Genomic DNA, 27,479 nt, shown 5'->3' with positions numbered 1-27,479 from the left:
TCTGGGGCATGTTTTTGGTGTAGGAAGTCCAGAAGAACATTTGTGATGAGCGTTGGGTAGGAAATGGTCTTGGCAGAGGTAGAGGTTGAATTTTTCTGGGACGGGCAAGGAAGGAGCTGGATGAGTTTCTGGGAAGATCAGCGGAGCAAAGTGCAGCCAGCTCTTGGTGTTTGTGGGGGTCCCTGTGCACAGGGGGTGCCACTGAGGCGGCCCTGGGCCCTGCTGGTGTTCCCGGGCTTGGGCAGAGCCGTGTCCCCCAGAGCAAAGCTGTCCCCAGCAGAGAGGGCCTCTGACAGGAGTGGCCCCTGCAGCGATGGCACCAAAGCCTGCTCAGTGCCTCCTGCTCAGGCCATGGAGATGTTCTTGAGCTTCACAATGCCTCAGCAGCTGCACTTCCCTTCTTTCTGTGCCGGAGTGATTGTGGCCCAGGTAAACCCTCCTTGATCCAACCAGAACGGTAGAAAGATCAACACGAGGTGTTTCTTGCAATTTCTGTGCAATTTCTGTGTAGATTTAACCTTTTCCCGACTCTGTATTCAAATGCTCATCAGCTGAAATCTCCATGTTGAATCTTCTAATTCCTTAGTAATGATTTAGTGGAACTGGGGTGCTTGCTCTATTGGAAGGTTCATTTCCTATGTATCAATTAAGCTGTTTTTTTTTTTTTTTTGTGGTAGGAATTGAGATTTTGGCTTATTAGGCTGATTGCATAGCCCCTGATTGTCAGGGTGTGGTGTCTGTAACCACACAGATAATTCAGCACTCAGTCCAATCTTTTCTTGAACATGGTGGATTTTTTCATTTCTTTCTTCTTGTCCTTTGCTTTTGCCAGAATGTCACAGTCAATGTAGAATAGAGGCAGTCATTCACTCATAACATGTTCTGTTTTGTTTTGTTTCTTCTGCAAGGCTGGGCAAGGTCGATGTTGATGCAAATTCCTTCACATCTGAGGAGCTCAAAAAGGCCTTGGCTAAAATGAAGGAAAGTGAGAAGGCAGAACGGAAGGTGAGTTTCCTCTTTCTAAAGCAATGCACAGTGCAAGGATGTGAACACACCCTTTTACACACTGCAGAAATAGAACAGTTTAAATAATTGCTTCGAAAACACTGTGAAAACTAATCTTGTGGTGAATATAGACCTAAAATTAGTGATATTGTTACCTGACTTTCTGTATGAATCTATGATTCTGTGAGTGGTTTGGGTTGGAAAGGACCTTAAAGCTGATCCAGTGCCACCCCCTGCTATGGGCAGGGGCTCTTTCCACTATCCCAGGCTGCTCCAAGCCCTGTCCAACCTGGCCTTGTGCCCTTCTAGGGATTTGGACAGCCACAGCTTGTCTGAATAACATAATTTATCTGTTCCACTGCTACTCAATTCACAAAAATATCTGCAGACTCCAATGGAAAGTGGATTTTAGCTGACAGTATTTATAGAGGGAGTTACTTTCCCTTTCACTACTCTCCTTGCTTTCTGTTTCCTCCTGCCCTGGATAGCAAAACCCAAATGGCCATGGTGAAGCAGGGACTGAAGTTTCTTTACACAAGCTCAAGTCGTCCATGTAGTTACAAACAATCCACAACCCGAAGTAAATAGGTGGGATGATGTGTGACTCATCAGGTGCATCACAGCCTCTTTCCCTTCTCCCCCTCAGCAGCATTTCCTTAACCCTCACTCCTCCTGCTGCCTTAGTGTTCGCTCACTGAAACGAAAACTGAAAGAGGAGTCAAGGCTCTAAAGTTTTGGTGTCACAGAAAAGCTTTTTCTCCCCCTATGTGGCAGCAGGGCATGATTTCGTTAGCTGGGAGATTATTTCCTTAGCAGCATTGCTGATTGATTGCAGGGCTGCTGCAAAGGGCTGCTGGAAACGAGGATCACTGAAGTGCGAAAATTAGTGATACTCTATTAGGTGAAAATAAGCCATATTTTAAAACCCTCTGTTAGAATAGCTTTTGTCCCAGCAACTGGGCTAAAAGCAGCTACATCTAATGGACCTAAAGTATTCCATTTGCAGTCACTCCTGTGGAGAGCAAATCCATCGTTGAAGGCTCTTTGTCAGAGGAAATGTAGTTACACTGAGCCCCTCTGTGCTCCGGCACAGGCAGCTGGGGTGCTTGGGGTGGGGATGGGTTGGGATGGGATTGATTACCTGTGGTAATTAATCATTCCATTGACACAGCTTTCACCTCTGTGGCTCGCTTGGTTTTCCCCTGATGGCTCCAGCCCACAGCTTCTGTTCCCTCATGGGGAGCTGGACATGCAAACCCTCCACCTGGGGCTCACTGTGCATACAAACACATCTTGGTATTTGTGACAAATCCCTTTCAAAAGGGTCTTTCTGCCTTTCTCCTGTCCTTGGGGCAGCCCAGCTCCAGCCTGGCCTCTCTGATGCTTCTGTCCCCTGCAGCAGCAGGCCCTGGTCCCCAGTGCCACCAGTGTTGATATTCCTGCACTTCTGGGGCTCTCTGAGATCTCTGACAGATCCTTTCCTCCTCACCACATATTTTGTGTCAGCTCTCTTGGTTCAGGGCAGCCCTTGGGGTGTTGTTACTGCGAGGGAGATGAGCTGTGCTCAGGACAGGCTGTCTGCTGGCCAAGCCCTGTGGCACAGCACTTCAGCTGCCCCCAGCTTATCACTGCTCCTCCTGCTTCCCTTTCTGACAGCTTCTGTCCCCACACCTCTCCTTGGGAGACTGAGCCACCCTGGAATGAGTGCTTGGAATGGTGAAAGCATCTTTGTCTGTTTCTGAGATCTCCTTGGAGTCACTGGGCACTTAGGGCTGCATGGGACCCCTAGAGTTCTCCAGCCTCATGTCCAGTTCCAGAGAGGTTCAGCTGTAAGATCAGGGAGGTGGCTCAGGGCTTTTTGCAGCCAGGTTTTGAGAACATCCACTTGCAGGCAGAGAACAGCAGTGCTGCTGCCTGTGGGCTTGATGTTGAGCTGTAAGGAAATGGGCAATACTGAAGGTGCACAAATGCTGTATAGAAGTAGAAGTGGTGTACAAATGGTCTATAGATGTAGAAATGGTGTACAGATGCTGTATAGATGTAGAAGTGGTGTACAAAGCCCTGCAGCTCCCTCATGCTGTGGGTATCTCACAGGTAACTGGGTTCCTGGGCTTCTCAGAAGGATCCTCCAACCCTGCCCCTGCACGTCTGATGCACAGCAATAAATCCATTGGTGCAGACAGCCAGGTTTCCTTTGTAAATTCGGGGCTGGCATTCCTTTCTGTGTCTGTCTTGTCTCCCTTCATCTCCAATCTTCACATCTTATTTCTTCCTTCTGTTTCCAAGGCCCGAGAGGAAGAGGTGAGGAAGAAGTTCCGGCCCATAGAGCAGCTGAAGGAGGAGTTTGAAAAGCTGAACATGAAGATAGAAACAGATTATGAAATTATGGTTAAATTAATCAGCAAATTCAACAGCTCTGCCTCCACGCTGGATGAAAAAGTAGCAGCACTTTATGATCTCGAATATTATGTTCACCAGGTAACAAGAATGGCTCAGTAACTACCATGTAAAATCCAGGGGATATGGTGTCATAAACGGGGTTTTATTTTTCTTATCGGTATCAGGTAATACAAATTGCTTAATTACCATAATCCTGGGACAATAACAGACAGCAGAGGACTAGTGCAGGCTTATTTTATATCCAGGTTGGAATTAATCATCGCTTGTGCCAAGAGCCAGCAGTATCCTAGCAGTTGCCTGATTTGTTGTCTGTTCTCAGGCTGGTTTTCTCATCCTCTCTTTTTCCTCTTTTATCTGCTTAATATTTCAGAATGGGGTTTTAGCTGCCGTTTTTGGGTAAGTAGAGTGGTGGCTGCTAAGAAAATAAGTATTTGCTCTCTGCTTCCATGGAAAGCTGCTGTGGTTGAGGGTAGGTGCCCTTACATCAGTTCACAGAGAATGTCTTTGTACCGGGGAAGGCAACAGCCACCCAAAACTCCCTGTTTTGTCTTGGTGTGAGTAAGCAGTGGAATATAGAGCCTCACCACGCTAATTAGCTCTGTATGAGGGTGAACACATTTCCTGGCATCTCGCTTCCTCGGGTTTGTGCTCACACTTTTCCCCCCCTCCCTCTGATCTCTCTTGCTCTGCTTTCAGCTCACACATTTCTACCTCCCCATGAATGCAGCTGCAGGCACAGAGCTCTGCTTCCCTGGGCTTGGTGCCTTCCTTGGTGCCACCCCTGGGAGGGTGTCTGGGCATCCAGCCTCTGCTCTGCCATGTGGGAAGGGACTTGGCTTCTCCCTCCCCAGTGAGTGGGAGAGCCTGGAGTGCACTGGGAGAGTTTCCAGTGTCACTTTGTCATTTCAGAGGGTGAATGGGACAACTCTTGGGAGGTGCCAGTGCAAGCCCTTTCACTGGAACAGCACTTGTTGAACCAAATGTGGTATTTTGGGGGTAGGTAGCTGAAGTGTTGCTGCTGTGAGAGAGGGAGTCCACGTGCCAGCTGATAGAAGTGCTATTTCCAAGGCTCTTTGTCTTGAATTTCCACTCTGAATCGCCGTTGTGGGCATGCAGAGGCTTCCTTGCTGTTTGTTCTCCCTGCTTTTGTGTCACTGACAGCATCTGTGTGACTCAGAGAATAACTGTGAACAATGGGCACGCAAAGAGCTTCATATTTGTACTCAGGGCTAATCTTGCCTGATTAAGGGTGCCAGAGCATCAGGCCAGTGCTAAAAAGCAACCCCCAAATGCCCTGGGATGCTTTGGATTCCAGCTTAACGGTCTGGACTATTCCAGCAGAAAATCCTTGCAGCACAGGATGGGGCAAACAATTTCAGAATGGCAGAGAAGCAGGGACTGGAGCATCAAAGGGAAGCACATGCAGCATCAAAGGGGTCAGAGAGGGGGAATGGCAGGAGGCTGGCAGGAGCACAGAGGCTCTTTGTGCGCTGATCACAGCGCTGCTCTGTGCCCGCGCTGTCGGGGCAGATGGCTGGGCAGCACCTTCTCGTCAGGCAGGAAGCTGATAAGAAATATGACTTGTCTCTAAGCCACCATGGCTTTTCCTCCTCTTTCTTCTTCCAGTCAGTTGAATGCATCCAGAGCATTATCTCTGTTTGGGACTGACTTTAGCAGCACTGGCTTAATGTAATTACTGAACAGCAGCCAAAGGACGTTTGTGCTGCATAACCCTGGAAGGGCTGAACTGTCAGGACTCCTCTGCAGCGAGTCACAGCTGTGCTGTGCCGTGGGAGCAGGGGATCTTTGCAGGTGTGGGTGGCCCAGGCCACGTGTGGGGCCACTTTGCTGGTCCCACCTTCCCCAGCCTCCATCAGAGGAGTACCATGCCATGGCTTTTCAGAACTATTCAGCTCCTGGCCATCCTGCTGCTGCCTCCGGGGCACGGGATGCCCTGTGGAGTGGAAAATGCCATGCCCTGGTGGGCGTGCAAGCAAAGGCTGCTCCCCGCTCTGTGTCACAGTCAGGAGCCCCCTGAGCAGTGGGGTGTGGGGCAGCTCGTGAGCCGTGGCCAGTGCCCAGCCCGGGGAGATGCTCTCTCCTGCTTTTGAAGAGTCAGCCCAAGGGCTCTGCGTTTGCTCAGCTTTTGGTTGCCAGCTCTGGTTTGCTTCTCCTCAGCCCCGATTCAGCTTGGCATGTTCGGGAGTCTGTCTTGGAGAAGGAGCAGGAGGGTTTGGCTCGCTGGGTTGTCTGTAGCGCATAAAACCCAAATGCAAATGTGGAGAGGGCAGAGCGTAACTCATAAACAGCACTCACGGTGCTTGCACAGCAGTGTGCAGAGCCAAGACCCGTTCTTAGGCATTGCAGGCTCTTTCTCTCAATTATTTACTCTGCTTATCTTCCCTCTCCTCTCCTCTGACATGCTACACCATCTCTCTCTGCTAATTTCCTCTCCATCGCGTGCGGTTGACATGCTGCTTTTTTTCGCTCTTGTTTTCTAACATTTTCTCTCTTACCTTCCCTGCCTATTTTCTTTCTCCTCCAATTCCAACCTGCTCCCTGAATAACTGCTGTCATATTTGCTCTTCTCCCATCCCTCCCCTCGCCTGCTTTGCCTGTGTACTTTACTCAAGAGCTCTTTTGATCTTTGGTTTTTCTTCTGTGCCGATTTCAGTGGACTGAAGCAAGGTAGGAGCTGCTGCCTCACAGCATCTGCTGCTCCCCAGAGAGGTTAATACCTTCAAGTTGTTAAGTTTGGGGATTTTGTTGGTTTTAAAATGGTGAGTAAGGGAAGGAGCTCTCATGACAGACTCTGGTTAAAAAAGATAAACATATCTTCAAAATAAGCTTTACAGCACAATTTGTATTCTGCAGTTGTGGTGTCTCACCGAAGCTGGGGCAGCACAAAGGACTCTGGTGCTGCTGAGGTTGCAGCAGTGGCTGGTTTTATCCCACCAGGTGCTGGATGCCAACTCCTGCCTGTCCATACATTCCCTCTTGTGAAGAAGTCGATGTCCGATTCCAGCACTAAACCAGTTTTTACAGAGGCTGAGTAATAAAAGGACCCACTGGCAGCTGAAACTGGGTTGCTGCATAGATATCTTTGTAGACAAAGATGGGTCTGCAGAAAAGTGAGAGATCTGGCAGGCCTGGTTTATAGGGACAGTTAAAAGAACAGCATCTGAAAGGATACAAAAGCTGCTGGAAATCCTGAATCAGCCCCAGCAGACCTGCAGAGAGCAGATTTGCAGAGGGACAGGTGGGTATTGTCCCGATGGGGAGCAGAGATGAGCTGGAGCTCCCCAGGTCTTGCTTTGGTTGGTAACGACAGACCTGTAGGATACAAAGCTTCTTCCTTCTCCTAGGTACCTGAAATATCTGACTTAGGGCCAATTTTGATGAAGGTACATGGTTGAAATAAATATAACACTGAGCATGAAGTCATTGACTAGAAGAGTGTCCCACATGCCCTGCACAGCTTGTGGTGTTTGTCCCGTCCCACCACATCGGGGGGTGGGCTTGCCCTGCTGATAACTCATTTTTATATTCTGTTTCCATCTGTCAATGGCTGCTGTTGTCTCCCTGTCTTTCAGGGAGGAGAAATGTTGAATTTCTAAACCTGATTTTTCTGTGCAGGCAGTTCTGAGCATTCATCAGATCCCCTTTTAAACTGAAAAAAAAATCATTGAATACCAAAATGCATCGATTTGACTTTGGACTGAATTTTGTACTTGAAGTACTTTGTGCTGTTTCTCTAAATTTTGTCTTTGAGCACTCACAGCCTTTTCTGATCTCCTCTCCAAGAGCAGATGCCTGCTGGGACTGTGCCTGGCTAGCCCCTAATCCACTTAGAGCCAGAGGCTGATGAATCCCCACTAATGTGTAAACTTTTCCCTCCTGGGCAGTTAATCCATTACTGTTTGCTTTGAAAAGTCATTGTGGGGCTGCTCCCTGGGGAAGCTCCTGGCTGACCCCTCCAAGCAGGGACTGGCTTTTTCTTTCGTTATCCATGGGAAGCTGTTGATGGAACTAATGGAGAACTCCCATGCTCCTCACTCTGATGCCACCTGTGCACCCTGTTGGTGCTGACAGGCTCCTAAACATCCCTGACTTCTGGTGCTACAATTACAGCATCAATTAATTAACTGCATTTGCAAAACATGCAATTCCCTGGGTCCCCAGTAAAGGCCTGCTCAGGGGAGAGCAAAGAGCTGGAGTTTTTTGACATCAGCAGCTGTACCGAGTTTTTGACACCACCTGAATTACTGAAATACATGTCAAGAGCAGTTTTCATAGCTATAATCAAAGTATTTGAGTTTCCATCTATGCCTTCTGTGTGTGACAGTGTCCTCCCATGAGGATTCTGTGCCTGTGCATCCATGACATCGCTGCTCATGGGCAGGACTGTGCAGAGTTCAGCCACAGCCATTCCCTTGGAATTTTTAATTCCTTTTAAAACTCTGTGCTGGTTAGAGCAGGAGGGAAGGGATGCTCTGGGTGTGAGGGGAGGTGTTCTCCAAGGGCCAGAGGTTTGTGCTGATGGGACCTGCTCTCTCCCAGGTGGACAATGCCAAGGATTTCCTGTCCATGGGTGGGCTCCAGCTGGTGATTGAGGGGCTGAACAGCAGCGAGGCGTTGCTGAAGGAACACGCTGCCTTCGTCCTGGGAGCTGCCCTGTCCAGGTGAGACCTGCCCTCAGCTGGGCTTTGTCCCTCTCTTCATCTCTCTTGCTTTATTTCTGATAGCAGAGACTGAAAGCTGTGTTGTGACACATCACAAAATTGTCTTGTTCCCTGCCTAGCCTTTGCAACACCCATTACCCCTTCTCCTCAGTGTGTCCTCCTCTTGCTCATTGGACATATCCAGAAGTAATGTGGTGCCAAATCTATGATTGTTTCTTGATATCCCTGGGCTCCTTGTTTGTACAAAGTCCCGGGGGGAATAACTCTCCTTCTCTCCCCTTGACAGCCCTCTCTGGGGAAGATGTGAAGGAGGGTACAGTTACAAGCACCCCAGTGAACACCTTTGTCCTTCCTCTCCCTTGCTCCTGGGCTGCTTCAGGATGGCAAGATGCTGATTTGAGCAGCTCCCATGGTCTTTAGAGTGGAGTTTTAGCCCCATGGACATGTACCTCTGACATCAAAGGGGTGTTGATTAGATGTGGGGTCAGCAGCCAGAATCCAGAGGAGACTGACCTGCAGGATGTTTGACCTGCTCTGCCTGATGCTGCAGGAGATATCCTGCTGTGGGCTCCATGGGTTTTCTTGGTGCCCCCTTTATGATTTATGGGTTTTGGGGCTTTGCAGGGGCTGTGTTGCACATTCAGAAGTGCAGAGGCTTTAGAAATGCATTGGATGAACTCAAACTTCAGGATCAGAAGTGCAGAGTGAAAACTGAAGGTCAGGACTGTTTTATCTGCATATTTTTACACCTAAAAATACAGTCACCTTCTCCAGTATCATAAATTATTTATGGCTTAGTCTAACACATGGTCCACAGACCTGCATTTATTTGACAATCTCGTATGCAATGCAGTTGGCCCTCAGCATGTGTGGAGTGATGGGGCCTCGTGGACAGGAGCAGGTACCCAGATTTACACCAGGAAAGGATCCAGCTTCTAGTCTGAGGCAGAGCCTGACTTAGTGATGACAGGGAGACACATCAGAAACAACACCTGCTCTTCATATTCTGGTGTATCTCAGTCTTTGAAACAATACTGGAGTGGTTTGCTTAGGTTCCTTAGTAGCACATGGACTCCTAATTATATCTTCCATACATAGAAGATCATGCAGAAGGTCTGGAAACATTTGCAGGTAACTTGTGAAATGACAGGGGCTGTTAAAGAGCTTCTCTCCAGATGTATCTGGAGAGACATGACATGGTCAAGACTCCAAAAATTCATTGTCTCATGGTACATAACAGTGCAGCAGTGGCCACGAGAGTCACACTTTTGTATAGTATTTCTCACTCAAGTGCAAAAATCTTCCTTGGAGTGAACCTCTCATCTGATATGACAACATTAAACTGCTGCTTTGCAAACTTGTGGACCTTTTGTCTTTGAAGGACATTCTGGCAGATGGTAATTTGGAGTGGTTTGGATGATACATTGTCTGAGAGCTCTGTTCCAAAATGTGAGGGATATTATGCCTTGGTTTGAGTTTGCTTTTTCTCCCCTTGCTGTGCTTAAGCTTTCTCAGTAGACACCTACATGCCAACTTGTCTGCTGTGTGCTCACTGCTTAATTCGTTTGTTCATACATTTTCTCAGCTTACTCCATGCTCTAGTTAAACTGTCGGGGGCATTTCAGGTACTTCACACAGCATTTTGTGGTTTTCTGAGGGCTTGTTGTTTATTTCCTTCCCTCATGGTTGTTCCTGGGAGCCTTAGAGAGGTGGTAGGGCTTTCCAGTAAATTCCCAGAGGTGTCACAGCTCGCTGGACTGCAGGGACAAGATCTGCTCTGTGCTTGTGTGCCTGGGGCTGGTGTCAGATCCTGTGCAGGATGCTGAGCCTGGGAAGAGGCAATGGTCTGCTGCTCACCAAATGGGTCTGTGGCCACCTCCCAGGTCTCTTCAGCCAGGCTGGCTCAGGCCAGTGGTTTCAAGCCAGACAAACATTCCCAGAGGGAAATCAGGGCATGATGATAACAGTTCCAGAGCCTGGCGTGGCAGGTCAGTAACTCCTGACACAGCTCAGTCTGGAAGGGAGAGTTTGGCATTGTCTGTGGACAAGTGTTTAACACAGGAGGAAACCACTGGACACGGCAATTCCAGATGTGCTGGGATCACATCCAGAACTTTACAGCTCTCAGAATTACCCAGATCTTCTCCAGATTTGCATTGTCCTTAACTGTGCTCAGGTAGAGAAGCAGGTAAGGGATGGAACAAGCAGCTGCAACACCCAGGTGCTGCCTGCATCTGGTCCTGCCAGGACCTGGCTCAGAGCTCTGGCTGTGCTGGAAGCCCATTGGAATAAAAGGGTTTTCCAGGGGATCAGCATCTTGAGCCATCAGGCCAGGAGGCTGGCCAAGACTTGGATCAGTAAAGTCAGGAAGAGGAGAGGGCACAACAGGGCCAGCTCAGGATTTCTCCTTCCTGATATTGTTTTTCTTCATTTGGCTTGAAGCAGACTCGAAAAGCAGCCACAGCACTGCATGATTTGGACCTCGGGGCACAGCGTCCCAGGGCCCAGCTGCCAGGATCTGACCTCCTGGCATCCATCTGCCTCTGTGAGCCTCTGCCACAGGAGAGGCAGATTTCACCTGACAGGGAGGAAATCAAGGTTTCATCTCATGTTTCTCTTATATGTCCTTCACTTCAGGCATTTGGGTTTTAATTGCTGAGTCTGTGACCAAATCAAACATCATTCCATCTGGTGGAGTTCTCTGAGCAGTGCCCTTATTACAAGTCTAAAACCTCATCACACTTTTACTGTTTTTAAGCCTTTAACAAAATGTTTTTCCATTCAGCAGTTTGCAAAAGTAAACTTCATTTGAACAATCCTCAAGTGCTCTGATTGCAAATAAAAGTTAAATGCACTAACAAAAATAATTGCTAGGCATGTGGGGTTGTACATTTAGGTATCCATAATTCACTAACAGTATATGCCAATACACAGCATTATCTGGATTTCCAGTGATTGCATTAGCATAAAAGCATGTTAGCATTTATCCCGTGGTACTAACATTTAAATATATATAAGTATGAAATATTAAGATCCAGCATTTTGGAGGCAAGTGAAACTACTGTCTGTAAAATGTTCCTGCATATTTTGAAGGTACACTCCAGTATCTTCGCATGACAATCAGCATTCGCACCATTGGGTCCAAACATTACAAAAATGTCAATGTTTTATGCAAAGAGGAGCTATATTAAGCTAAAAAAGATTGCTGATGAGAGAAGTGTCTTCTGATGTCCTCTGAGCTATTTACAGGCAGCATCTTCTTTTGTTCGTGGCACAGCCAGGCCTCTGTGCAATCTGTATCTCCATGTTTCACAAGACTGGAAATGTTAGCCAGAAAGGATTATGCTTGTGATTAAAACCTCCATTTTTGAAAACTTTACCTACAGGAAATGTTTTTCCACACCAATAATTTGAACTTTTTAGTATTTTGTAATAAAAGGATTTTTGTAATCCGTTTAGAAGGGGAATAATAATTTATGTTGAATGCCTTCTTGAAGCTTTATCCCAAATGCTCTCCGTGTGCTTAGGGGTGAGTTGGAGGTGAGGATGGAAAGAAGTTAAGCTGTGGGACCTTCAAGGCAAAGGGAAGCAGTTTGTATTTCATGGGGATAAGGCAGAAGGCTCAGAAGGTGAGATTTTGACCTGGCCAAAGTGGGAAGCTGGGAGGGCAGCCACTTGTGCAGCTGCAGTGAGAGACTTGTGGCATTTTGGCCAGACCTTTAAAAACGCACCCCATGGGGTGGCCAGGGACAAGGATGTCCCACTGATGGTGACATCTGCCATGTGTCCTAGAAGGGCACGGGACAGTCCCAGCACAGTCTCTGCCCCCAAGCCCAGCACTGCTGGGCTCTGACTCTTTCCTTTTGGCCCTGAGTGCTAAAATAATGTCACAGGACTTGGTAAAGGCTTGGGAGTAAACTCATCACTCATGATAACTGAAGCATGATCCTGTAGCAACACACAAGAGTTTTCCATGCATTGTCTTAGCTGTTTCCCAGAGATTAAACCCCTTAAAGAGTGACCATGTACATCCTGAATATCCCATTTCCTCTTGTTCATGTTACCCAGCTCCAAGCTTGCCCCACTTTGGTAAAGCCATGAGAGGCACAGAACATGTGTTTGCTTCTCAAGAGAAGCCTCAGAGAAGCTCCCTGAGTGATGGGCTCTGTTTCCTCCTGCTGTGCCGGGATATCCAACAGATCTCAGCATCCTGGGGTCCACCCGATTTTGGTTCTGCTTTTCCATTGTCTTTTCTGAGGGAAGAGAGGTGTGGGAATGCTGCCTCCTGGCTCTGTCCATCAGTCCATTCTCTCAGACCACAAGACTTCCCAGTTCTGTTGGAGGAGCAGCAGCTCCTCCAGGACAGCTCTGTCATGAGGAAAGAGCTTCCAGCAGATTTAAGGGGTTTGAGTTAGGTCCAGCTGTGCACTGAAACTGGCTGGTGCTCACTGGTGTTAAATAACACCCAGGCCCAAGCAATAAACCCAGGAAAAGTAAAATTAAAGACCTTGCTTCGATGCTGTCTTGTAAGGACATAAGAATTTCTGTGCAGAGAAATAAATCTGGTTAGCTTAACAAGCTCTGTCCCTACCCATTTATTTCCAATCCATCTTCATCCCTTCCTCCTCCAGCTTCTCCTTTTACATCCTGCAGTATTTGCCCATCTCTTTATCCACTTTCCCTGGTTTTTTCAGTGGCCCTGTTTGCCCACACCATGAGTTTGCCATCTCCCAGTCACAGTAAATCCAGCTCCACTCCTTGACTGCTTATAATTTCTTGCTTTGTCAATTGTCTCCTTTATTTTTATTTGAACTCCTGACTTGTGTGGAGTTATCAGCCTCACTGCACTTAATTTCAAATTAATTTGATTGGGTCACCTCAATTTTTTTTCTGTAATGATAATGAACTCAACCTATTTATCCTTTCCCCATTATGAATAACCTTAACAAAAACTGCAGTGCAGTATAAATGGGTGTTTCATCATTGTGGTTAATTACACAGAAGAATAAATCCCTAAACATTTTTCAGCCTCTGAAATCTAACAAGGAAGTGTAATTAACAATTAAAGAGTAAACTGCTATCCTTGTGCTCTCAGGAAGACAAGGAAGGAAAAGTCTAGAGTTCAAGGTTTTCTCCTGGGTTTTTGGGGAGAAATTTTTGGGGCAATGCTGATGTCTGGAAGTGGCAAAGGGCAGGGTCACGTGCCAGGTGTGTTTTCCCCAGGTGCCTGCAGCTGCTGGAGAGTGGACAGGGTGGGATGGACATCTTGGCCTCAGCCCAAGGGACTGGATTTAGGCTGAGGATGTTGTCCTTTCCGTAGAACACGGGAATTCTGGAGTGGGTTCTCTGGGTTGGGCTGGTGCTGTGAGAGAGGACACAGAGGTCAAGCATGAGGATGAAATGTGAGTGTTTGGCTTCACATCCCGCACGGGCAGTGGGCTCCCACACGGCTCCCCCAGCACTGGGCTCCACTGGATTCTCCCACTTCCCTGGGCTCAGGCCTTGTGCCTTGGGGCCTTGTCCTCGTGTGTCCCTCACACAGCAATGGGTGCTCCCAGAGCCTGCGGGGTCTCCTCCGGCCCCAGCTGCTGATGTTCTAAGAGCTGTGGGAGGTGTCCTGCCCCACAAACACAGCCCCACAGAACAGCCAATGCTGCCCAGGGCTGTGACAGGTGTGGGGAGCAGCAGGAAGCTGCTCCAGCAGAGTTTCAGCAGGGAGGGAAAGACTCATCACAGCCAGCTCATGCATTACATAAAACATGTTGTTTCTGTCTCATCGTGTTTAGTAAATGTTCTCTGCTAAAGCTTTTGAGTTATTGTGGTGGTTTCCATTTAAAATACATGTTCAGGCTGGTTACCTAATCACTTTCTGCCAAAAAAACCAGCCCAAACTTGCTGTTTCCCAGTGCAGATGTGGTGCTGGACACAACTTGTAGCTGGACACAACATGTATTCCTCTGTCTCTTCAGCCATTTATTCATCCTTTCTGCTCAACTACAACTCCCTGACAGGAAGGATGGAGCCAGGTAGGGGTTGGTATCTTTTCCCAAGTAGCAAGCAATAGGACATGAAAAAACAGCCTCAAGTTCTGCCAGGGGAGGTTTAGATTAGGGATTTTTTTTTCACTGAAAGGGTTGTAAAGTACTGGAGCAATCCTGGAGGGGTTGAAAAGCCGTGCAGATTTGTCACTTAGGGACACGGTTCAGCAGTGAACACTGTAGTGTGAGATTAATGGTTGGACTTGATGATCTTGGATGTCTTTTCCAGCCTAAATGATTCTGTGATCCTATGTTTTCTGTTTATCCTTTTTACTGCAGCCCGTACACTCTGCTAATGGCTTCACAGGCTTCAAAGATTTTCCTCCCTGAACACCCACATTATTTTCCTGACCTGCTGTGACTTTCCCAGGTCTTGGCATGTTATCTACATTCCCTCCAAGCAATAGGTGCAAAACACTCACCAAGAGGAGGCATCTGCCTCTGTTCTTTGCTCAGGGTGTGCAGGAGGCTGTGGCAGCCCATTGTTGTATGCTTCAGAAGGGAGCTTGACAAAGTGCATTGAGTAGAATGAGGAAGGGAATGACTGGGAGGTGAACAACAGGAGTGGGAAATGCAGGATCCAGCCTCAGTGAGGACCTGCTGCCAGCAGGGTTTGGGATGGACAGCACTGACCCTTATGATTGCAGCCATTGTCTGAGACCCTATGGGAGGATGCAGATCCCATCTCTTCCTCTGTAGGTCCTGCTGTCTGCACCCTCCTAACCCCTTCCTGAGGGTGGCTTTTGTAGGATTTCAATGCCAGCTGGCAGAACTGGGCTGTCAGAGGGATGTTGGGGGGCTGCCCTTGCCTCCTGTGCCCTCTCCTCTGGATTTAGCCATATTTTGTCCTCTACTCCTCTTCTTGTGCTGTGCAGAGCTTTTATAGGAGGCAAAATAACATGAACCAGCAACTGCAGGCTCCCTTGGCATCCAAGGATGGCCCTTGGCTGTCCTGACTGAAGAGGGATCCTTGTTTCCAGGTTGACATCTTCCAGCCTACCTGTTCTCTTAATAAAGTGCTTTGATAAGTTTTCTCTCATCTGTCTATTCATGTGCTTAAAGATTCATTGAAACAGGTGATTACTCATCCATGCAGACAGTTCCTCAGGCCTTCCACCAGATTGCTGCCAAACTCAGCTGCTTCAAGGCTCTCCAGGTGTTTGAATGGGATGATGAGACAAAACAACAGCTTACTGGAAATTACCTCTTTCTGAAGAAACTCCTCATCACTGTTAACTACTTGCTCTTTCCTCAGGTGCTGACATTCTGTGTCTTCTTGTGAGCTGGGTTTTGATGTCCCTTTATTTTAGATGATCTCTTTTCTGCTTGAAAGGAGATGTCCAGCAGAGGCCCTTGGAGCAGCCTGGCATGTTTTGGGAGGTGACTCCCTGGCTTGGCTGCCTGACAGCCCTGCAGCCCTCTGAGCCCTGATGTTCAGGGCAGCTGTCTGTGGCCACTCATGCCCTCGGGGAGCTGGGCCAGTGGCAGCTCCCTCCTTGAGGGCAGCTGGGAGTCTCCACACAAGCTGGAGAAATACTCTGCAGCTCTCTCGGCCCCTCGGTGCCACTGCGGGAGCCCTGAATAGATTTGAAAACTAATTTGCTGCTCAGAGCATCAATAGATGTACGTCACTTGTCCTTTCTGCTGCATTTAATGAGTTTCCAAGGTACTGCAGCCAGTTCCAGAAGGCTGCCATCAAAGGATCTTGGCTTCCATCAGAAGCCTTGTGCCCCTCAGCACTCTGCACTTCTCACGTCTCACATGTCTCTTATGAATTCAACACAGAGCACATCGTATAATTTCTTGCAACCATCCTTTCCAGACTGTCTCTCCTTTTGTTTTCTTTTTTTTTTTTCTGAATGCCTTGAACACAGGATAGGAGAGAGGAAGGGCTATGCCTGTAGTGAGGTGGTGTTAGCTGGAACCCAGGTGAAATGTAGATCATGCTAAACATCCTGTCACTGCTGCTCTCCACAGTCTTGACTCTCCCAGTTATTCCCTCCCAGTGCTCACCATAACTGTTCCCTCTGTTAATCATCCTGAAGCTGGCTTTGGGCATCCCAGCCTCGGCTGTCACCATGTGGGACAACACCTCCATGTGGGTAAGGAGGGAGGGGATGCCCTGGTGCTGCCAGACTGACAGCCAGGAGGAGATGGGCACAGCCCTACAGTGGCAGTTCCAAGGGACAGGTCATTAATCCTTAGCTGCATCTGCTGAGATCAATAATTAGTATAACCCACCAGATCAACATGGGAGTTGCCTTATTGAAGTGGACGTGCAGGCCTGGCTGGCTGGAAAGGCCCCATGGCAGGATTGCGAAGGAAGGAACACAAAACCCAGGTGCTAATGGTGTGCTGACATGTGAATTAAGTTTCTCTAAGCCTTTAGCAGCTCAAATCTGGCATACACGATGAACCACAAGGGTTCTTGGGGTTTATCTATTTCTGTCAGTGCAACAGGGAGAGTTGGAGAGGGTTTCTGGGTACTGGCCCATGCCTGGTGCAGCAGGGTGGCTGCTGCCAGCATCCCTCTGCTCAGAGGCTGCACATGGGAGCCTGTGTGAGCTCCTCTGCATGTTCCTCCTCTCCTTGTGGAAGCAGGTTGTGTCATATTTCCATACATACTCTGTCATAAAAGGCCCTAAATATGATTTTAGTTTGTTTGCATGTCTTGCAACGAGCAGGAGCTCACCTGAGTTGCTTTCCAAATTAATACCCTGCTGCTTTTAAGTAACGAGGAGTTTTTCCAAGCTGAGAACAGTAACAATTCTGAGATTTCTTTTTAAAAAATGCATTTTCTTTTCAGGTACTTCATATTGAAATCTGTCTTAATTTCAGTTCAGCTAGTGTGTGAAAACACACAGTGAGGCATTATTAGTCCCTGAAGGAATAAAGACAGATGGAGCCCAAAATGGAATTGGCTTTATGATTAATTGAAACCTTCAAGAGTGCAGTGGAGTCAGGGCTTGGTCCTACCCTGGCAGCACCTGGGGATCAATGCAGCTGGCACAAAGAGCTCAGGGGGAGACATAGAGATGTCACCTGGCAGTGCCAGCCCCGAGCTGTCCCCTCCCGGTGGGACCTGTGGCTGGAGGAGGGCGGGGTGGCCCAGGTGTAGGTCGGGGTGAGGGAGGGCTGGCGGCATGTCGCGGTCCTTGCATGGGATGACGTGCTTGGGTAATGAGCTGCTATTTCTGCCTCGAGCCTCCCGCAGCTGTGCACGATGGCTCTCGTGTCCCTGCACAGAGAGCTGAGTGGGGAGGAGGGAAACATTTTGAGGTATGCTCCAAAAAAACTTGGGAATGTGGAGGTGTGGGAGTGGTATGGGGATTGGGCTATGCTCTGGGTTCTTGCTCCATGTGTGACCTGCACAGTTTCCTCAGGTTTCCCAACCTTGCCTGTGAGAAGGAAGGGAGTAAGGAAGATACACCAGGTGATCTTCTGTGTGGTGACCTCAGCATTAGTGGATATTTCTGGGATCTGTAGACACCAACATTTACAGCATTTTCTGCTGGACAGGAGGAAAAGGTGTTGCAGAAAGGACAGTTCTCCGTCATGTTTTGGAAGCAAGTCTTCCCTGTGCAAACTGGCTTTACTGCTCATGGTGCTGCTTTCATGGTCAGCAAGTCCTGAGCAGCTCTGGAGCTGGGGAGATGCAATAAGTGAAGGCAAAATTGCTTTACAAAGGCAAATTCAGATCTGTTCTGGAGCTATGCCAGCAATTCTGTTTGGAGAGGGCATGAAGGGCATGGTCAAGGGCAGTGGTGGCAGCCCCAGGGGATTCCCAGTTTCCCACCTGGTACTCACTGCTGGTCCAGCCTCTATGCACAGGTTGTGCTGCCATGGCCCAGGTGCCAAAGAGGGGGCTGTGGGTGCCTGTTCTTGAAGCAGCTGAATGTGGAGAATAATTTAAGGAAGGATTTGGAGTGGGAAGTTGAAATTGGCTGTGGATATCATGGTTTAATGTGTGGACGTGGCTGGGGGCCCACCACTATGTGTGTTTGGCAGGTGTGTGTGCGCTGAACTGGTCTTGTTGGGTCAAACTGGATAACAAATGGCATCTACAGGTCCCTCAGCTGGGAATAAGGCACAAGGAAACATCTCCCAGCTGCAGCCATGACAGGCTTTTCACAGGTACCAGCACCCCTTCTTGTGGTACAGTAGGAGCCCTCCCAGTTAAGAAGGTGACTGGGAGCTTGCTAATTGTCCTGACAAGTGGGAGTTCTGCTGGAAATGAGCTGATCCTGCAGATCTGTGGGGAGCTGAGCCCCACTCCTTGGACATCATACCCAGCATCTCACCAAACATCCAGTGTTCACTCACTCTGACAAGTGCAGTTTGATTTTTGTTATCCCTGAGCCCCTCTAGGATGGCACCAAGTTTGCTGAGGTAGATTTTGTACCAGGAGGAAAGCTCTGTAGCTGAGGTCTCTCTGCAGGACCTGGCCAGAAGTCGTGGAGAGATACTATAGGGCTGCTGTGGATTTTCTTTTCTTTCCCTGGGGACTCTGGGGACTGCAGATCAGCGGATTGTGGATTAGCGGCTCAGGAATTAGAAATGCATTTTTCATTCTTATGTTACACACTAATGAACTGACAAATTTCATTTCTTCAAATCCAGCTATTTCAGCTGGAATTGGCGAAGTCATCCTCTGTCTCTTTTGGTACTTTGAGAATGGCTGAATCCTGATCTCTCTGGGGTCACATCATCCACATTCACTTCTTTGTCTGCAACGGTGGCTGTTGCAGAGGTGCAGAGTGCTCTCCAGAAGAGCCCATCCCTTGTGGTGTGCAGAGTAGAGCAGGGTGTGTGTGTCCTGGCACTGTGGGCTGTGGCTCTCTGCGGCCACATCTGCCTGTGCCAGTGCCAGCAGGGGAGCTCAGCCACAGGGAGCAGGGCTGGCACCAGCCTGGGGCTCCAGCTTGGGCGTCTGAGTCCACTGGTAGCAACTCAGTTGTCTCTACACCCCCTCAAACCCAGCGCTGTGGCACAGCACAGAGTGTTTGCCCAGCTCCAGGTGCGAGGTGTGCTTGGCTTACATCTGGAATCAGAATATCCTGAGTTTAGGGGACTCACTGGGATCGTCCAGGCCAACTCCAGGCCCTGAACAGACACCCCAACAATCCCACCCTGTGCATCCCTGGCAGCGCTGTCCAAAGAATCCTGGAGTTCTGGTAGCCTCGGGCCGTGCCCATTCCCTGGGGAGCCTGGGCAGTGCCAGCACCCTCTGGGGAAGAACCTTTCCCTGCTCTCCATCCCAAAGCTCCCCCTCCAGCCATTCCCTCCTTCCCTGAGCTCTGCCCTCAGCTCCTCTGCTGCAGCTGAACCAGCCCAGGGCCCTCAGCCGCTCCTCAGGTGGCCCCTCCAGACCCTTCCCCAGCCCCGGCTCCTCCTTTGGACACTCTGGAACAGCTTTGGCTCTCTCTGATCTTGTGGCACCCAAGACTGTCTCAGAACTCAAGGTGAGGCCACTCCAGTGCAGAACAGAGCAGGACAATTCCTTCCCTTGCCTGGCTGGCGAGACTGGGCCTGATGCCCCCCAAAAAGGATGAAAGAAAACTCTAATAGTTTTTTTTTTTTTGGCCTTGGGCTCATTCCTGTGAATGCAGCTGAGATCTTGCCCTGCTCTTTTGAATCCCTCCATGGGGAGGGTCCTGGTTCCTTGGGCAGCCCCTCCACTGTCACAGGCTGGGATTTGGGTGATGCTGGTGGCTGTGCAGGCTGCAGTGGGCTCCATATGCCTCTCCTCCAGCTGCACTGTTCTCCAGGTCTGAGGTAGCACCTCCCAACCCAAAACCTGTGCCAAGGACAGCAGAGAGCAGAAAAAGGCGTTTCTGTCATTCAAAGCCTAACGGCCTGCGCTGTGGGACCCCATCGGCGGGGGAAGAGCAGCTCCATCATTACCCAGTCACTCCTCAGAGCTTTCAATGAGGACTAAACAAAACGGCCCTGGCTTTCCAGAGCAGGCTTTATTCCTGCGCTCTGTGATGCTGAAAGTCTGAAAGGCGGGGGCCTCACCACAAACCCCAGCAGAGGCGTGGGCTGGCCCCCGCCGGCAGAGCCGCTCCTGCTGCCGGGGCTGGAGCGGAGCCCGGGACATCTGTCACTCCCCGTGACTGATGAACGGCTTTGGGGCTGTGCCTATAATATCTTGATTAACAATTAACAGGATGGACCCGGGAAATATATCTCATTCCTGGCCCCAGGCCGACAGGTGAGGATGGATATATGTTTCCTGGTTGATTGCTGTGCCTTGTTAGAGCCTATTTAGGGTTGATTGAAAAGCAGAGGCTTTGTTTGAGGAGAGACCTTTAATCTCCTGGCAGAGCCAAGTGCGTTTCCCATCAGGAAGCATTCCTTCTCTGCTGCTTATCTCTAACCCCCGCTTTAAACCTGAGCTTGGCAGAGACCAAAAGAAAGGCAGGATCAAAACAAAAATAATTGGGATCACTGGCTTCTGTGGGTAGTCTGAACCCGTTATTCCTACTTATCAGCTAGTTATTCCTATATAACTCTTGCAAGAGACAATTCAGCACTTGCAACATCTCCTTGATGAAAAGCACTCCAATGAAATAACCATGGCAACAGTTGCTGGAGGCTGGTGTGGCGAGGGACAGAGATGTGCTCTCCAAAGGACTCTGGGCCTAGCTTCCCTGACAAATGGCACTGCTGAGCACCAGGAGGTGATGTAGGGAGAGCTCTGTGTGCTGGCTGTCATCCTGGTGGGGTCCCAGATGTGCGGGCATGCAGGCTGTCCCAGGGGACCCAGTCACAAGTCACATTTTGTTAATTGTGGGCATCTTCCCCTCCAGATGGAAGGGGAGCTCGTAACCTGAAAGCTGAGGGAGAATCATGAGGACACTCAATCAGGAAGGAAAAGCCAAGGAGGGGACCTCAGGGAGGGACACCACCTGTGATCCCAAAGCCATGGGGGATTTCCCAGGGTTTGGATGCTCTGGGAAAGGCTGTGCCTCTCTGCTGTTGGTGCCAGAGACTGGTATCGATAATAAACACTTGACATGTCCAACTTGAGAGCAGCTTCTTTTTAAACCAACTCTAAGGCTGTAATAGACGCTCTACAAGATAGGGGAGGCCATGTGGAGTTGCACATGGAGGAGCTGGGGCTTGAAGAGTTGGCCCTTGGTGCATGGCAGGAACCAGCAGAGCCTGGACTGTGCCTGGAGAGTTTGTGCCATGCTCTCCCCTTGCCCAGGGGTCTTCTAAGTGCTCACTGTTAGGACCAACCATGTCCTACTGCTCTCAAAATGCTCTGGTCATAATCTTTGCCGGGGAGCAGCTTATCTTATGGGACGAAGGCCTCTCAAACAGCTTTGTGGGCATGGTGGTGTTTTTGTTAGGCACTATTCTCTCATTGTTGTCTTACTTAATTGGGCGCTTATAAACCTGAAAAGTAAAAGGAGGAATGTTCACTAGAAGAAAAGAGAAGCCTGTTGAAAAGCAGCATTTGTACAGATTTCTGAGAAAAGGGCAGTAAATACTCCACCTCTGCTTAATAATAATAATAGGCAGACTAAGTATCTCTAAAAATATAAAATAATGTGGGCTGATTTGAAATAGTCAACATCCTTATCAGCCTGCTGCCATCTCTGCAAACAAGTTTCGCTAGAGATTCTGGGCATGATTTTCAATGGCTCAGAGCAGCTGTAGCTTCTTTGACTTCAGTGAAAAGTCTGAGTGCTTGGCACGGCGGCAAACCAAGCCTCTTCCTTTCTGCTTCAAATTGGGGCTTGATTCTAAGTGAGATGAATTTTCTCCTCCTGATAATTCTGTGCATCTGAAGTGATTACAGCTCCGCATGAGTGCTCTTTTAGGAGATTTCAATGCAGCGTTTTCTTCCGTCTTAAAAAGGTTCCTTCAAGCCTTATGATGCTGGAGAAGGGGGGGAAAAAATAAATCCTCGTGGAAGCCGTTACATCTTCCTATGCAGATGAGAGATTAAAACTTGTATTTTTATAAAACACTCATGGGGGCTAAATCGGAAAAGTTCTGTTGAGGCGAGCGGGTTTTGGCTGGTGGGAACGTGCTGCTAAATTCTTATCTGGCGATGGGGAGGCAGAGCAGGGAGTGGTATTATTTGGAGTTCTTAGAGAGTGAGCTTTAATGTTTGCTTAACTCCACTAAAAATAGACGCCACCCTCTTTTCCTAATAGGCGGCATTTGTCACACTTGATTCATTTCCTCTCCCAGACTGAGCTCCTTCATGAATATTCATCTCTACTCCCCAGGAATCTGCCTGTCCTCAGAAGTTGTACTCGCGGTGACCGTGCCGTAACAACGCGAGTCAGCCTTCCAGGGCTCCCGAATACCTGGCCCGATCCAGCAAAACGCGCTGGTATCAACAGCTCCCATTGATTCCTGCCTCCTCTCCGAGCTGTGATTTCTCGTTATCCCTCTCGATGAGACCCTTAACGAGTCTCCCGTTCCTGTTGTCATAGCAGCACCGCATCGCCCGGTGTAGCAAAGTCTCCGTGGCTGCTAATTGTGTGATGGGAGGATCAGTTTGGCAGTTTTTCCAGTGGGGATTAGGCCAAAAGGTCCCTTCTGAACTGTGATGAATGCGGCTTTCTTCAGAAGACACTAAAACTTGGTAGTTAGAGGAGATTTCTGATGAGGGAAGCTTTCCACGGCAGAGAGGTAGAGCAGTCCGTACAGAGTTCTTCCATTCATGCTCTGCCACTGCTTAAAGCAGGAGGAAACCAACCAGAAATGCCAAAGGAGGATGTAAAAGGGTTGATTCCTCATTGAGGAAATCTGTCAGTGCCTCAGATCTTCTAAACACAGGGGTCCAGAGCATGTGGAAGGTCCCTACTAGTGTCATTTGCTGGTGGAATGGGAGAAATTGGCTCTTGCCCGGTGAGTATTGAGGAAGCAGAGATCAGTTCCTGCTTGTTCCTCTGGTGCCATTGCTCAGCACCAGAAAGGAGATTTTCAGCCATGTGCTAGAAGAGTTTTATAGGGGTTGCTCTGGGTGCCGTGGGTGAGAAATGTGCACAGCAGAAGGAATGATCTCATGGCACCTTTCCCCCTGCAAGCCCAGGAGTGGCTGCGTTGTGGCCATGGTTGGTTAAAGAGACAGAGGGGTGTCTGCTGCTTGACCCTGAGGAGTGATTTATCAGCCAAGATGCTCTTGTTAACTGGTAGGACCTGTGCAAGGCTCAGCATCCCCTGTCCTGGCATGGAACAGCAGCACAGTGTTGGTCTGGAGCTGGAGGGCCAGTGGCTGTGTCATCCCCAGGGATGGTGGCTCATGTGTGGGCACACTGCTGGCTCAGCATGGGGGCAGGAAGGGCTGCAAACAATTGACTGTTCCCACGTGCTAGGGGATGGGGATCAGCTGTGCCTGTTCCCAGGGCCCTACTCTTGGAATGCAGAGGGCAGATTTGTCCCCTGTTCCTCTCACTGCATTTATTTCACAGTGCTGAAATGTAGCCAGGATAATCCGTGACCTAAACATGGGCATAAGTGGTGTTTTTAGAGAAGGAAAAGAGAAAAAATAAATCCTCACCCACCTCAGTCTCTCCCCCAAAATTAAAATCTCCTCTGGCCAAGCCCTGAAAATGAGTTTTTGTTGTTTGTGCAGTGAGGAGCCAGATTTTTAAAGGCTGGCTTTCAATTTTACAGCTGTTTATTATAGGCATGAATAATTGCTGGCACAGTGCTACCACTGCTGTTGTTTGCTCTTAAGGTTGGGCCAATTACATATGTAAGCCCTTGATTTACAAGCAAAAGCAGAACTAAAGTAGCTTTGTGGCCTACATTTCAAAAATGAGTGATGTGTCCACGGTCAGCTATGGGTTCCCAAATTTATGCTGTGAAACACAGAGGTCCATGGCCATGAATGTGTGGCCCAGATTGTCCAGGGTATCGTGTGACAGGGACTGTCACAGCACAGCGTGAAGGACAGAAACAGGGAGCAGCGTGTGAGGGCCGGGAACCTGCCCAGATGCATCCCACGGCAGGAATGCTGAAATATTGTGCTGCATTTGGGGAATTCACAGTGAACACACAGAAAAGAGAGGGAATTGGAACTGAACTTAATGGTTCTGCAAGATAGGCTTAAACAAAGCCTGTCCAAGTCCTGTTTCTCAACATGAGAACTGGTCTGTCTCCAGCTCCTGCTGTCCAGTCAGCCCTCCTAGGAGAGAAGAATCACAGAATCCCACAATGGGTTGGGTTGGAAGGGACCTTAAAGCCCATCCCATTCCACCCCCAGCCATGGGCAGGGACACCTTCCACTGTCCCAGGCTGCTCCAAGCCCTGTCCAGCCTGGCCAGGGACGCTTCCAGGGATCCAGGGGCAGCCACAGCTTGGGCACCTTGGGTAAGGATCTTATTTTCTTCCCAATGTCCCATCTAACCCTGCCCCTGTCAGTGTGAAGCGGTTGCCCCTTGTCCTGTCACTCCAGGCCCTTGTCCAAAGTCCCTCTCCAGTTCTCCTGGAGCCCTCTAGGCACTGGAAGGTACTCTGAGGTTTCCTCAGAGCATTCCATTCTCCACCCCACCTTCTTTCAGCCTATCTCCAGAGCAGAGGTGAATCTGTGGAAGAGCTGCTATCCATTGTGGAACTTAAAAATGGCTGATTGAGATCAAACAGAGGATTTTTTTCTTGCTTTAGCACAATAGGCAGAGAATGGGAAGGAGGTAGGTTAGTGTGATGACTATTCTCCATGGGGTCATGGTTTCCAGTCTGTGTGACCTGGACTGCCTTACCAGCCTGGGGAAGGTGTCACCATGCTGTGCTGGTGCCACTGGGTGCCATCAGCTGTGGGGTGAGGTGGGGAGCCAGCCCAGCATGAGGGAAGGTGAGGAGCTGTGCTCATCCTCACCGGCCTGGTGGCAGGCCGGTGTCCTTGCTGCTGGGAGAGCAGGAAGGGCAGGATGTGAGTAAGGGCAGAAGTAGGCAGGATGTTTGTGGACACTGATGTCATTGTCACAAATCAGTCCTGGATGTTGTCAGTGGGAGGCAGCCGCAGCTCGCAGCTCGGCTTGGGAAGAGGCCAGGTGTCATACCCCAGGGGCTGGCCAGAGGAGCATGATGCACTCATGTCCTTACTCATCACACAGCAGGTGGCTGAGAAGCGCCCTCGTGCAGGGTTTGTGTGGTCAGCTGGAGGCCATGGCCACCTCCCTGGTGTGCACGACCCAGGCTCAGCTTGAGCCCTGCGGAGGGAGCTCTGCTCGGGCTCAGTCTGAGCCCTGCGGAGGGAGCTCGGGCCGGGCTCAGTCTGAGCCCTGCTGAGGGAGCTCGGGCCGGGCTCAGTCTGAGCCCTGCTGAGGGAGCTCGGGCCGGGCTCAGTCTGAGCCCTGCTGAGGGAGCTCGGGCCGGGCTCAGTCTGAGCCCTGCTGAGGGAGCTCGGGCCGGGCTCAGTCTGAGCCCTGCGGAGGGAGCTCTGCTCAGGCTCAGTCTGAGCCCTGCTGAGGGAGCTCGGCCCGGGCTCAGTCTGAGCCCTGCTGAGGGAGCTCGGCCCGGGCTCAGTCTGAGCCCTGCAGAGGGAGCTCTGCTCAGGCTCAGTCTGAGCCCTGCGGAGGGAGCTCTGCTCAGGCTCAGTCTGAGCCCTGCTGAGGGAGCTCGGGCCAGGTTCAGTCTGAGCCCTGCTGAGGGAGCTCGGGCCGGGCTCAGTCTGAGCCCTGCTGAGGGAGCTCGGGCCGGGCTCAGTCTGAGCCCTGCTGAGGGAGCTCGGGCCAGGTTCAGTCTGAGCCCTGCTGAGGGATCTCTGCTCAGGCTCAGCCTGAGCTCTGCTGTGGGAGCTCGGGCCAGGTTCAGTCTGAGCTCTGCTGAGGGAGCTCGGGCCGGGCTCAGTCTGAGCCCTGCAGAGGGAGCTCGGCCCAGGTTCAGTCTGAGCCCTGCTGAGGGAGCTCTGCTCAGGCTCAGCCTGAGCTCTGCTGAGGGAGCTCGGGCCAGGTTCAGCCTGAGCCCTGCTGAAGGGACCTCAGCACAGAGGTGCTCTGCCCCAGCTCAGCACAGGCTGCTCCCATGTGGAGTCACGGACATCCATCTGCGCAGGAAGCATTGGTGCAGGACCAACCAGTGACTTCTGAAGTGATTTCCTGAAGCTTCTGATGGCAGAGGCAGCACCCATTCCCCTCAGGGCTGGCAGTTTCTGTAGGTGCACTGTGCCCCTGGCAGACCTCGTGGGCTGCAGAGCCATGGGGAGGCACAGGCAGATTTGTTTACGAGGCTGCAGTCGGCCGGGCCTTTACATCCCAGCAATGACTGGCAAGCCTTGGCTCCTCCCGCGCCTTCGCAGCACATGTGTGAACTCCTGGTTGTGTCACCTCCCCGTCCTCTCCTCGCGGAGTCTAGCAGTGGGAAGTGATCATCACAACTCACATTTGCCTGGCGTATGTCTTTCCACAGTTCCAGAGCGTGGAATGAATTGAACCCGCTTCCTCCTTCACCTTCACATTCAAGCTGTTCCTGGATGCAGGCAGCTCAGCTTCCACAACATGCTCAGCTCTTCTCTCGGAGCTTTCTTCTGCCCTGGGGATGGAGTCCTTCTCCCCTGCCTGGCAGAACCTGCCTGGATGCCTTCCCTTGCACGGAGCTCACGATCTTTTGGGCTTTTCCTAACCCTTTCCTTGCCAGGCTGAGGCTCTCTGTCCACTCCCTCCTCTACTGTGGCAAAGGAGGGCTTTTTGTCTTTGCCTTCAGGGTCATTAAATCTTAATTGGCCCGTTGGCTTTCTTTGTCAAGGTATCCGCTCTCTCCATCCATCAGTGATGTAGGGCACACTGCTGACGTTCTTTTCTGCCTGCATAATTATCTTATTCCACTGCCTCTTTTGTGCAGAATCTTCCCTTCTGGAAGTGCTCCTCTCCCTGCTCCCACTCTTCCTGAGCAGCCCGTTCAGCTCTGGTACCTGCCACTTGTTTCTTACACCTGCATATGAATTCTTTGTATTATTTCCCTATTTTATTAAATACCTTGATCATTTTGGCTCTTTGAGAGCTTGATTCAGGCATTTACAAATACAGGCGTTTCCTTCACCCTCTCTCTGAAGATGGGATCTGTGTCACCCAGCTTCAGTGTTCCTACAGGAGTGTCCACCTGAGCTGGCTATCCAGGCTCCCTCTCCAGCCAGGGACAGGGAATCCTCCAACTGCCAAATCATTCCAGCTAAGGCAGGAGTCAAAGGCAGCCCCATCTCCTATGATAAAAAATCATCTTTTCTGCTTGCTGTTGCTGACCTTGAATTCCTCAGATGCTTTTCAGAACAGATGCAGCCCCTTTTAGAGTGATCCTGAAGCTCTGGCAGTGGATTTGCCTCTCTCTCGGTTAGCCAGGGCAAGTCCCATGGAAAAATACACACAGGGTCTCCAGGGACGTGCAGACC

The 27,479-nt window shown here is 50.0% G+C and overlaps 1 protein-coding gene across 1 annotated transcript in view; it reads left to right on the top strand.

Annotated features, from left to right (window-relative positions):
• The window catches only part of SIL1 (SIL1 nucleotide exchange factor), a 94,372-nt gene that overhangs the window by 53,176 nt on the left and 13,717 nt on the right, over positions 1-27,479 (top strand). Inside the window, exons 5-7 of the mRNA XM_063413778.1 lie at positions 909-1,005; positions 3,292-3,483; positions 7,966-8,087. Coding sequence (XP_063269848.1) covers positions 909-1,005; positions 3,292-3,483; positions 7,966-8,087 — 411 coding nt within the window. The remainder of the gene's footprint in view (positions 1-908; positions 1,006-3,291; positions 3,484-7,965; positions 8,088-27,479) is intronic.

This window comes from Prinia subflava, chromosome 16 (genome assembly GCF_021018805.1).
Source record: "Prinia subflava isolate CZ2003 ecotype Zambia chromosome 16, Cam_Psub_1.2, whole genome shotgun sequence".
In the NCBI taxonomy this organism is placed as follows: domain Eukaryota; kingdom Metazoa; phylum Chordata; class Aves; order Passeriformes; family Cisticolidae; genus Prinia; species Prinia subflava.
Note: the sequence above shows the minus strand (reverse complement) of the source record. Positions and strands in the feature narration are given on the sequence as shown.